Source organism: Squalius cephalus (genome assembly GCF_949319135.1).
Source record: "Squalius cephalus genome assembly, chromosome: 7".
NCBI lineage: Eukaryota > Metazoa > Chordata > Actinopteri > Cypriniformes > Leuciscidae > Squalius > Squalius cephalus.
Genome location: NC_137128.1, coordinates 23,388,426 through 23,401,139, shown reverse-complemented (window position 1 = coordinate 23,401,139; position 12,714 = coordinate 23,388,426). Strand labels below are relative to the sequence as shown.

At 38.4% G+C, this 12,714-nt stretch overlaps 1 protein-coding gene across 1 annotated transcript; it reads left to right on the top strand.

Annotated features, from left to right (window-relative positions):
* Positions 1–5,155: 5,155 nt before the first annotated feature.
* LOC307162144 (uncharacterized protein) lies at positions 5,156–10,822 on the top strand. Its single transcript, XM_079877246.1, has 8 exons — positions 5,156–5,373; positions 5,687–5,847; positions 5,977–6,073; positions 6,273–6,393; positions 6,735–6,961; positions 7,054–7,213; positions 8,918–9,021; positions 9,535–10,822. Exons 1-8 carry the CDS (start codon positions 5,197–5,199, stop codon positions 9,856–9,858), a joined length of 1,371 nt encoding a protein of 456 aa, XP_079733372.1. The 5' UTR covers positions 5,156–5,196; the 3' UTR covers positions 9,859–10,822.
* Positions 10,823–12,714: the final 1,892 nt, after the last annotated feature.

Genomic DNA, 12,714 nt, shown 5'->3' with positions numbered 1-12,714 from the left:
TACTAAGATCTTTTCTATTTTTTTCTCAGCCTTTTTCTTGGTTGCTTTTATAAACAGAACACCATTTATTTAACAGTGCCTTTTATAAAAGAGACTATAATATAACTAAAAATGACCATTATGTAGAATATTTTTGTACTTCACTTTTATTTGTTCCCATGTTCTAGTATGGTGACTGACATTACAATGCACAAAGTAATTATGCAATTATTAAAATACAAAAATATAGGCTAATAAGTGATAAAAACATCTAACATGGCCACTTCTAACGGATTTAAATTGTCTGCTACTTTTTGCCAGCCCTCTCTCCTGGCTTTTGCAGACTTTGAGGTGTTCCCTGGCGTTTTGATTAAACATTAAAATTCCGAATAAACTTCGACTATATTAGTTCTTGCTCTGCTGAGGAGAAAAACTGAGCGCGCTCTTTGGCCACGCTGAGCAGCCAATAGCAGCGTTGCTGATCAATGTTTCTACTATCGATACATATCCCTTTTTAAACCAGCGCATGAACGCGCAATTATCTCAGATAACTCAATCCAGCGATACTAATCATATCCAGCAAGTGTGTTCGAAGAACCGAGTTAGCCAGATCATGATTCGCACGATGATATCATCTTGGATGTGTCATTTGATCTCGGATGTAATAAGCAACGTACGAAGAACGGGCCCCAGGGGTGCCCAATCCTGCTCCTGCCGATCGACTGTTCATCTCCAACCCTAATCAAACACACCTGCCTTTAATTTTCAAGTGATCCTGAAGACCTTAATTGGTTGGTCAGGTGTGTTTGATTAGGGTTGGAGATGAACTGTGCAGGACAGTCCATCGGCAGGAGCAGGATTGGGCACCCCTGGCCTAGACCATGTTGTCATTTAGCATTCAAAAGCACTAGCATTCAATATTGTTCACTCAAGTCAGCACAGCTTCAGCTCAGTTAGCACACAATTACCCAAGTGGAAACACAAAGAGTCAAAATTTAACACACATCAATCAGATCCTTCAATAGATAAAAGGGCCCAAATCAGTTTATTGATTTTTGGAACAATGGATCCAGAAAGACATGAAGGAAGAGATTGAGGAGGGAGGAGGAGGAGGAGGAGGAGGAGGAGGAGGAGGAGGAGGAGGAAGGGCAAGAAGACAAGCAGTCTCAGATGAAATTCAAGCCACTCTAGTTGCCCATGTCTTTGTCAATGGTATGACTATGAGGGAGGCTGGGCTACGAGTAAGGCCAAATTTGAGTCGCTTTACCGTCGCCTCGAGAACCTTCAGGGAGGTGTGGTGGCAAACAAAATCACTGAATAAAAGACAAACATTTCCAATAGTCTTTGATGAGGTGTATTTTCTTGCAAGAAAAGGCCAGCAGTCGTACAGTCACACAGTGTGGCTGCAGAGTGTGACAGTGAAGGGAGGGCATCTCTTCTCCTTTATAGTCTTGACTCCCAGAATGTTATCTTTCTAGGCCAATGATGGTATTGCTATGACAGCTTTTTCAATACAAAATCCATTGTTTTGGTCTTGTTTGAGCTTGTGTGTAAAAGAAGTTCAAGCATTTTAAATTTGTGTTAATTGTATGCATTTTGTGTTAAAGCAACAATAAATGTTTTAATAGTATGGCTTACACAGGCGGATGTAGTGCTAACTGTGTTAAGAGTTTTGAAAAATTGTTAAAAGTATTGAAAAATCTGTCATAGCAATCGTAAAAAACTGTAACACTGTATGTCAGAACAGACAACACCATGCTCTAAACCTAACCTTACAGGCTAAAGTCAAGGTAAACAGCTGTTTATGTTGTGAATTGAAACACAAATGTTTCAAATATCCCCTGTATTTTATTCTATTGTTACTGAGAAACAGCTGATTGAATTATGCAAATATATAAATCACAGCTGATTTCCATCTAGGAAACACATTCAGGTGTTGAGGTTCTTTCAATCGCATGACCATATGGTATACTGTAACTGTACATTCTATAAAGCATTCTGAGATGGGATTTCTGCAGCAAAAGACCTAAACCCAACAAAACAAAAATGTAGAGAGGCTTCAAAAGAAACTGCAGTGCAAAACACAATCTATGATCAATACAATATACTGTCTGTTGTATAAGGGCAGACCTGACACATATAAAATAATGCAGTTTCTGTAATTCCATCTGATGTTAGTGTTTTTATGACATTGTGCTATGATTGACTAAATCTACCTGTTGGACGAGAACATATGTTAGTGTTTTGAAAAATTATTTGATTTTGAGACATGTTTGCAGTGTTTTGGTAGACATAGTGTATTGTTGCTAGTGTATTATTGTATTTTGAAAATTAGTGTTGGATTTTAGTTTATAATGTGTGATTTTAAACATGAAATTAACTGTTTTGCCAATTGTGTGTTATAGTTGTGTTGGTGCATTAAGAGTTTAGGAAATTTATTAAAAGTATTGAAAAAATTGTCATAGCGACTGTAAAAAACTATATAAAAAAAAAAAAGTAAAACATGGAAAAAAAAATTGTTTTGTTTTGTTGTGTGTGTGTTGTACTGTGTAGTACATGAATGAATAAAAATGTGCCAATGTATACATTGTCTTTTGTGTTCATCATGTGAAAAGGTTTGTGAGGGGGGGAACCACAAGCAACTTACCGGTTTTGGAAATGTTGTTTTGAATTTATTATAGCTGTTGAGTGGTCTGATGAGGGTTGCAAGTTTCCATTTGCTGAATTTTGGCTGCTTCAAATTAGAGAAAGTAAAACATGAAGTGTGTTTTGAATTTATCTAGGATTTGTGCGCTCGACATTTCTTCGCTTTGTGCCGTGAACTTTTAAATGCACACTTGTGCAGCGCAGCGCTTAACACTGACTCCACGTTGCTTTGAGCACATTATTCTGCACACGCGATGCCGTTAAATGTTAGCAGATATTTCAATCGTTGCTGCGTCAGCGCCGCCGCCATTTTACATTAAAGAGGCTACATGCGATTTTCTGAAATTTAAACTCGCGACTGACACCTGTGGCCAAAAAACGGAACTGCTCTTCCTTTCTGCTCGCTCTCGTACGTGCACACTTCACAAGTCATTCGCTGCAAAGAAGTCAACATTATGTTTACAGAGGTAAGAACAGTCAAATACATATATTGTTTGAGAAACTAAGTTTGTTTGCTGACTAGCGGTGGTGGCAGAGTGATCTGAAACGTTTAACATGAACGCGCTTGACGTCACATCCGCAGACAGCGCGCGAAAAATCCGACCCGACAGAAAATAGGAAAAATAGGATACAGGCTTATAGGTGCACCCGCTGTGAGCTGACAAGGTGTCAGTATGCTCATCAGGAGATGTTTGAGTCATACATGGTCAAATAAAAAGGCTATTGTTACGTTTATTTTGGGGAAAAAGTTGCATATAGCCTCTTTAACGTTAATGTTATACATAGTTCCTACATGACGTCACAGCATACGGGCATTTGCCGACCCGGCGCCATTTCTGTGGGCATGTTGTGGGCAGAACATTAGAAGCTGAAACGAGTTAATTTCGTGATAAAAAGTGAAAATGGTCATCTCCTGCTGGGTCAATGGATGTTCAAATCGTGCCGGAGGTTCAGTTAAATTTGGATTTTACAGTATACCCGTCATTAGACTTCATGAATGTGAGAAAACTAAGCTTTTGTCAGAACAACGACGGAGGTTATGGCTGGCGAGGATAAACAGGAAAGAAACTCCCTCAAAACACGCAGGAATTTGCTCAGAGCACTTTGTGTCAGGTGCACAATGTTGTGTTTTATTGCGAGTGTACACAAATATAAGTTAACACTTTGCAGTTTGAATGATGTCCTGCATGAACAAAATGACAAGGTATTAAAAACATACAAAAACAACATTGTTTCCACTGTTCGATCGCGCCCGCGCCTCTCACTCACTCACTCTCTCTCTCTCACACACACACACACACACAGACAGACAGCGTTAGCGCATACGGATCCACACCATTTATGACTGAAATTTTCGCATTGTACCTCTCTCTGTCTATTGTGTTAATATATTCTCTTTATAATCTCTTTATAGTCTCTGTCACTTTGTCTTTTCATGATTTTCGTAACATTATAAACAGAAATAAATATTCGAAATTTGCTTGTAAAACTTTGTAAACACAGCAGCTTATGCCCTCAAAGATGGCGTCTCCGGGGAGGTCACGTGACATTAATTGGCCTGTGGGAACTATGTATATGAGCATGCATTCACGAGAGGGAATGATGGTGCGTTCAAGTCATCTCGTATAGATCGTATTTACGAGTTGAACGCACATGAACGCCACCACAATGTCGTAAATACCAGTGGGGAGCTCGGGATTTTCTTTAAGCCCCGATCTGTACGAGTTGGGGGCGTGTCAGTGATTAACATGGCGGAATACACAATACGTAAAGGTATTTAGCTGTGATATTGTCAGGCTTTTCTATTTACAGAGCAGTTAGCTAATCGCCAACACAGAATATGATAGTATTATAATATAACAATGCAACATATAACGATGAGCTGGCAGTGGCTTCATAAATTAATTAAAAACATAAGAATACAAAGTACACTGATGCACATTTCTTTGTTCTTCATTTTCTAGAACAAGAGTTTAAGAATCTTACTGTATTTTTGTGTAATTAATAAAGAGAAAGTACTCCGCCATCTTGCTCCGACGAAAGTGACTTGAACGCACATGCCGTTATAAGCACGACTTCCCACCTCGTACGTACGAACTTCCCAGGAGGACTTGAACGCACCATAAGCAATGGCTGCTTCTGGACTAGAGGGTGACGCATTTTCGGTATTCCCGCGGGGCGCGGGAGTCAATTTCACTGTTGGTAACGTGGTGAACTGGCTAGTTATCCTCCAGACAGCGACGGAAAACGTCTTTTTCTTTCTCTCTTTTTCGCCGGGTGGCGCGCGAGCACAGCGAGTTTCTGAACTTTGCACAACCAAAACTAAGCCTCGTTTTCACGCATAAAATATTGAAAATGGCAACCGTGTGACATAAGTGTATTGATATTTATTCACACACAGCACACTATACATAAGAGTAAATATCATTTCCCACCTTTTCTCTTTTTCCCCAGGACCTTGCTCTTGAATCTGAACCTGTCAAAGTTCTGGCTACTCTGTTTAAAAATGAAAAAGAGTGCTCAAGAAAAATTTACACTGTTAACAGTGCTGAACATCTCATAATTACAGCCATGTCAGAGCAACCAGGTTTTGCATTTGACAGAGTTCAAAAACACAATAGTGATTTCAAAGAATTTGTTGATGTTGACAGAAACGTAGAAATCAAGAACTTTGACAGATTTCAAATCTTCATAACAAGCGCAGAAGCACCACACCAAACAAATGCTGGAGAGGCCTGTCAAATACAGGTATTTTGTTTTGAAACTGTAAATGCATTGTTGTGTGTATAGGGCTCTGTTAGGACTGGGCAGAAGGATTTGAAATTCATGTCACTGTGTATTGTTCCATGTACCAAGTAACCTTAAATTAATGCAACTCCAATGCAATAAGTAACATACCATGTTGGCCCTCTGTCAAGATGTTTGTCTTTCAACATTAGTTGCTTTACATTCAATTGAATTAAAGGGGCACAAAACATAAATATCTGGCTCTATACTGAACATAATAGTATTTTTTTATGGTAAAAGTCACCTCCATTTCCCTCTGCTTTCATAAATATAGCATGTTCCAGTGCCAGATGAACCGGGAGGCCTGCAGTCTTTACTTCAGAGCAAAAAAACAGAGATACTTGAGGAACACAAAAGAACAGGAACACTTACAATTGAGTCCAGGAGACATCTTGTCAAAGTATGCATAAGTCAGTTGGTGGAGAAGCATGGCTTGTAAGTATATAAACTCAGCACTGTGTAAACTAGCCTATATAAACTTGACACTGAAGCTAAAATGGCAACATTTCTGGCCTGATTGGAATTAAGTATCTGTGGATTTTTCTCTTCTCTGTCCCCCTACAGTTACCCACCAAGTGCTGAAAAGCTCACCCTTGCAAAGGGTATAATCACAACTTTCCCATCCTTGAGGGTTCATATTGACGGCAATGGAGATGGATTTGTAAGTAGAAGACCAAAACAACAGCCAAATTTGTGTTTAAAACTCTGGAAGTAAATGTTTTGCAGGTGTCTTTTGTCATCCCTTGGCAGTTGTCAAGTAGCATATAATGTGTCTTGATAAAAAAATGTACTTTGTTATATTTACAGTTATGTCATTAGACTGTTTATGTAGGTGCTCAATTTTGTTCTCATGTCTTCAGGAGCATTTTTATGATCCATCGTCTCATTCTGGCTTCTTGGAGATGAGGCTGCATAACATTCGGCAAAAGCTTGAAGCAGGTCAGCGGCGTTACACAAAACGCAACAAAGGGTGTGACACAGGTAGGGATGCAACTGCCGATTATTTTCATAGTCGATTAATCTCCCCATTATTTTCTCGATTAATTAACTAGTTTGATCAATAAAATGGTGAAAAAATGTATATCATTGTTTTCCAAAGCCCAAGATTATGTCCTCAAATGCCTTGTTTTGTCCACACACCAAATATTTAGTTCATTGTCATAGAGGAGTAAGTAAATCTGAAAATATTCAAGTTTAGAAGCTACAATCAGAAGTTTTATGTATTTTCCTTAAAAAAAATACACAAACCAATTAATCGATTATCAACAAAGTTGGCAATTAATTTACTGTTATGGTCAACAACAATTGATTAATTGTTGCAGCCCTAGACACAGGAGCAAGATCGGAGCAGGACCAGGGGGAGAGCAGTGGGACCGGTGAGTGGATCACCCTGATGAAACGACTCAGGCCCTCTGCAGAGAACATTCCTTCAATCAAATCAGCAATGGCGAATACATACACCAGGCGCAGATCATGGATATCAAAGGCAACTCCTACATTGACTGAAATCTTCAACGAATACCCACGCTTCTTGGATATGCCAAGTTTGGTAGGTTTCTCATTGTAAAAGATCTGATACTCTTAGTAACACTGTTGACTTAGAATATATTCTGAAGAAGTCTCTTTTTTTCTTTTTTTAAGATCGATATCGAGTTTGGCAAAATAACAGATGGAAAGACAGACCAGTTCATCAGAAAATGGGAAGCAACCATCATTCCAAAGCTGAGAGCAGTGGCTGCCTTGGAAAAAGGTGGTGTTGCTTCACTTACGGAGGGGATGGAAGACCAGACAGATGGTATGTGTGTATGTGGTGGTGTGTGTGTATGTGTGTAATGATGTGGCATGCAATGTCTCAAAGGTTAAATTCAGAATGTAGGAACCCTTTCTTTATTTCCTACTTACCAATAACATGAATTAGTCCTTCCTCAGTGTAATCCATGTTGGTAATACGCTGATTATGGATAAGCACCTCATACATAGCCTGGTTAAAACCAGACTCATTTACTTTGTAAATATAGTCTGGGGACTCATGATTGGGGAAACATTTCCAACAGTAACATCATGATGGTACTTTAGGTTAACTTTGAAATTATTGGTTCAGCCTAACCAATCACATTGATCAGGGATTCCGAACATTACTTCCTACTTTACCTACATTTTACAAACTGACAATATACAGCATCGACGGTCCGTATGTAGACCTACCTTTGCTGTACATAAATGTACACATTCTTCCGACTGCAATTTCTGATGCATTGCTACAACTGTACTACCAGAGCCTGTCTGGGGTCTGATGGGAACTTAGTGAATGATGGTGTTCCAGAATAGTTTCTCCCTGAAAGGAGATCTAGGTGGGTGCGGCCAGGCTACCTCATACAGCCCCAGTTCAACCCGGTTCAACTCAGTTTTTGAACCCCAGTTTAAAAACACATGATCTAATCCTTTTAATCCTACTTGGAAATATTTGTTGTAGCTTTAATCTGTTTTCATTTAATTTTCAGATGAAAAGTGCTATAGGGACATCCCGCGTGACGTCACGCCATTTGGAGCAGCCATTTTGACGGAATAGAAAATGCTAAACCGCCGGTGATACTCATAGACAGTATAAACAGAGACGGGCTCTGGTATAAACTACATTGATACTGCAGCTCGTCGCGATATTCTATCATGCCCGAGCGATGCTGTGCAGTTGGATGCGATCAGATACGTGATCATACAAAAGGAATAGGCCTATCTTTATACCGTATCCCGAAAGAAACAAAACGGAGAAACAAGTGGTTGGCGGCAATATACAGGCAAAACGCTGATGGTGGTGCTTGGCTTCCAACTGTTTGTGATATAAGGTACAAGAAGAAAAATGTAAACAAATAATAAAAGTGCATGTAAAATATACAATAAAGTTGAGATGAAATTATACAAGGTTAACGTTACTTGACTTTTTACGTCTATTCAGTTTTTGTAACATGTCCATGACAACCGATAGCCTGCTTTTGTATGCTTTTAATGAAGCTCTGGTGTAGCGTGATGGGAAGTGAATAAGGTAACGTCAGCTGTAAATGTCACCGAACTCAATGTCAGGAAGTTTTTCTACACATTAAATGCCTGTAAAAAGAACTTGCGGTGCTTCATATGGATCTATGATTCCTATCTTCCTCTTGTATACTTGATATATATTTTTGTGATGCTAATAAGTGCGATGACATGACGTGAAGAGTTAGCTGAAGCTAATAATAGTGGTGGGGGAAAACTCGATTCTGTTCAGTATCGAGATATTTTGCGCACGCAATTATATCAATACTGTAGCGCAAAGTATTGCAATATTTAGGCTAATTATAAAACAATTATACTAATAATTATATTATTAGTATAATAATATACTCCCTAATATATTACCCACCCCTAATAATAGATCTATTGCCATTAGACAGTATAGCCAATGTGAGTAGCTGACGGATGTATACCGTCAAAATGGCTGACACACGGCTAGGGGTCACGTGACTGGGAGATCCCTATACTATGCTGGTTCTTCTGACACATCTTCTGCCACCAATGCCCGGAAGTCGCTGCAGTGTGAAGTCAGCAATAACATTCCTGATTGATTTTGTACCGGTATGTTTCGTAATGATGTCTGTTAGAGCCAACGAAGGACTAGGTATGGTGGCCCTGCAATTTATGACAACACATGCAGATAGACAAAACACACGCAACTTAAGAAAACATCTTCATCAATTTGACAACATATGCACAGCATTTAGAAATTGCGCAGCAAATTCATGCGTTGTCATAAATTGCAGGTCGTTTGCATCCGACGGCCACCGTAACTAGGTTATTATTAAATAATTTAGTAAAAAAACAAAACAAAAAAAAGTTAAAATATTTTTTATGATTTTATTACAATTCATAAAATGTGTAAATAGTCTAAAATGTATAACACTGTTTTTATGACTATTGAATTTGATATTTTCTACATACACATTTAAAGAGTAATCTTGTCTTACAAGTGGTAACTTACAGAAGAATAATTACTCAAAAATGTTAACTAATACAATATAGCATGCACATTTAGACTTCTTTATGCTGCTTTTTCAACTCTTAAATTGCATCTTTTTCATCTTCTCTAAGCCTGGAACCAGTATTGCATCCCTCTGCGACAACTCCGAGATGGCATCAAGGACCCAGCCACAGCTGATCTGCATCGGCAGTCTGAAAAGCCCAACACGACAATACATCATCACTGCAAGGAATGACCAGGTGACCATTCCTCTAAATGATGGCCTGACGTGTGCAGTTGACAAGCTATTCAAGCTTTACTGGGTGTGCAACTTGACATATCCACCACAGCTGAGCTCTGTCTTCACCTTCTTTGAATACATCTATGATGTGACCATCTCAACCAAGAAACCCAAGGTACTTGAAATCCTTTCAAAGCTTCAGGCTGCGCATTAAATAACAACACAATGTATACGTGTCCAAAGTGCAGACAATTGATATCTACAGAAGTAAGGAGAGTCATTTGGCATCTCCGTGAAATTCATGCCTTATCAGATGGACAGGACATGACCATTATCTGCAGCCAAGATGGTTGCCCAAGACCGTATCATAACTTCAATTCATTCGCCAAACATCTTCATAGAGACCACCAGTCCACAACAACATTCATGGACAATGTGACATTTCAACCTAATGACCACAGTTTATCAGATGCATATGAGACTGGGACATCTAGTACTGTGGAAACATCAGACTATGTTCCAGTTCAAACTGCCATTCCTAGTGAAACTGTTGCCTCTTTTGTGGCAAAGATATACCGTTCATCAAATACAACTTTAATGGATGTAGCAAAAACTATCTCTTGTACGCAAGAGGTGCTAGAGAGGACTGTTGATTAATCTTAAACAGTCAACAACTACATTGTTGAATAATCTTCAGGTACCACTTTGCAGTGAGTCTGTCCAGTCATTAATGGGTGAGTTTGAAGCTGCTAAACTAATGTTTAAAGATGTAGACACACCTTACAAAATGAACAAATACTTTGAAGAGAAATTTGATCTTGTGAAGCCAAAGGAAATCTTTATTGGTCATAGGACAGACACAGCAAGAAAACAGGGACAATTAAAACAAGTTTTGGCAGCAGACACGTGTCAATATGTGTCAGTAATTGAGACTATTCAATTTCTGTTCAGTAATGACCAGATGCAAAAAGTTTACCTTCAGGGTAAGAAGCAAACCGAAGGGAAAATGCACAATTATTGTGATGGGACTCATTTTACATCTCACCCATTGTTTGGAACATGTCCTCAAGCACTCCAAATACAGCTGTATTTTGATGACCTGGAAACAACTAACCCTTTAGGCTCCAAAACTAAAATACATAAAATGGGTGCTGTTTATTTTAGTTAAAAAAATCTGCCACCGCAATATAGTTCTTCACTTTCAAATATTCACTTATGTCTTTTGTTTAATTCTATGGACAGAGAGGTATATGGATTTGGTAAAATTTTGGAACCACTGCTAGAGGAAGTTAGACTACTTGAAAGGTCGGGTGTTGAAGTAGACATGCAAGGACAAAGACATCAACTTTATGGAACAATCTGTGTTTTGACTGCTGACAATTTGGCTATCCATTCCCTCTGTGGTTATTTGGAAAGCTTTTCAGCCAACAAGTTTTGTCACTTCTGCCTGATTGACAAAACGACTGCGCAGACTGTTTTCGACGAAGATAAAGTAGAAAAGCGCACCAGAGAAAACTATGAGCAGCATGTGCTACGTAATGATCCATCTGCAACTGGAGTTAAAGAGGACTCATGTTTAAACAAGCTGCACTATTTCCATGTCACTGAGAACACATGCGTTGACATTATGCATGATATCCTTGAGGGTGTAGCGCCTTTGGAAATCAGACTAATGTTACGCCACTTCATTTATGAAGAAAGGCTATTTTCTTTAGAACTGTTGAATCATAGAATTTCTAGTTTTGACTATGGGTATGGGAATGAAAAAAATGAGCCCAGTGTTATACTAAATCTAAGAACCTCTGACAATGCAATAAAACAGACGGCATCGCAAATGTGGTGCCTTTTACAGGTATTACCCTTTTTGGTTGGTGATCTTGTTAGTGTAGGAAGTGAACATTGGCACTTATTCATTTTGTTAAGAGAGATATGTAGCATTGTATTTGCACCTGTTGCTACATATGGACTTGCTGTTTTTCTTAAACAGCTCATTATTGAGCATCACACATTATTCAAGAAGCTCTATGACCGAAACTTGATACCCAAACATCATTTTATGACACACTATCCGCGAATGATGGTTATGTTCGGACCTATATCTCAATTGTGGTGTATGAGATTCGAAGCGAAGCATAAACCATTAAAAAGACATGCTAATATAGTTGGAAACTTTAAAAATGTTTCTAAAACACTGAGTTATAAACACCAGGTTCAGCAAATGTATAGCTTCAAGTTAGGGGACCCTTTTTCTGAGAAAATGATTGTTACAAACTCATATCCTGTTACTATTGGCTCTTTGAAGAAAGCAGATGTTGTGCTCGAAAATCTGAAATCAGCCAAAGACTTTGAATATACTTTGAACAGCACTGTCTATGTCACCCATGCTGTTAGTGTGTTCGGCCAAACGTACAGAACTGGCTCTGTAATGCCTCTTAAAGCAGATAACAAAGGAGAGCCTTTATTTGGAGAAATTATTCACATCATACCTCAGACTGATGACATGTCTATCCTGATGTTTGTAAGAATTCTTACAGTGAAGTACTTTGATGATCATTTCTATGCTTATGTTGTACATCAAACTAAAGAGTATGAAATGATCAGTCTGGCCGATACTGCAGATTTCAGGCCTTTGGACATAATGCAGGGTTTTGATACAGATGAGCTATACTTAAACCCAAGATACAAGATTTTTTAGCTAATTCTTCTCAAGAATGTAAATTGTCAAACTGCAGACTGCCATTGTCATCTTTGAAGTTGTGATTAATAACAATCAGCTAATATATTCAAACTGGGTGATGTAATCTCATAGCCTACTGTTAGAGTTTTACTCTAAACGATTTCAAGTCAAGTTCAAGACTAATTATCATTGACAAAAGTTATTATTATTATCTCAGTGATCTAAACATGTTTCTTATAAAATGAATTCATGCATCTGTGTTTTCTGATATGACTTATGTTGTTACATGTCATCCATTAGTCATAACTGTGATTGATTGTTATGCAAGTATGGTTTTCATACAGATTAACTATACTTTAAACAAATGTTTCATATGATGTATTCATGCATCTG

Excerpts from the sequence above, each read along its gene's own strand:
- LOC307162144 (XM_079877246.1), top strand. The coding sequence starts at position 5,197 with ATGTCAGAGCAACCAGGTTTTGCATTTGACAGAGTTCAAAAACACAAT. Across the intron at positions 6,394-6,734 it reads CAACAAAGGGTGTGACACAG|CCCTAGACACAGGAGCAAGA; the intron begins GTAGGGATGCAA and ends TAATTGTTGCAG. Across the intron at positions 7,214-8,917 it reads AGACCAGACAGATGGTATGT|ATCCCTATACTATGCTGGTT; the intron begins GTGTATGTGGTG and ends CGTGACTGGGAG.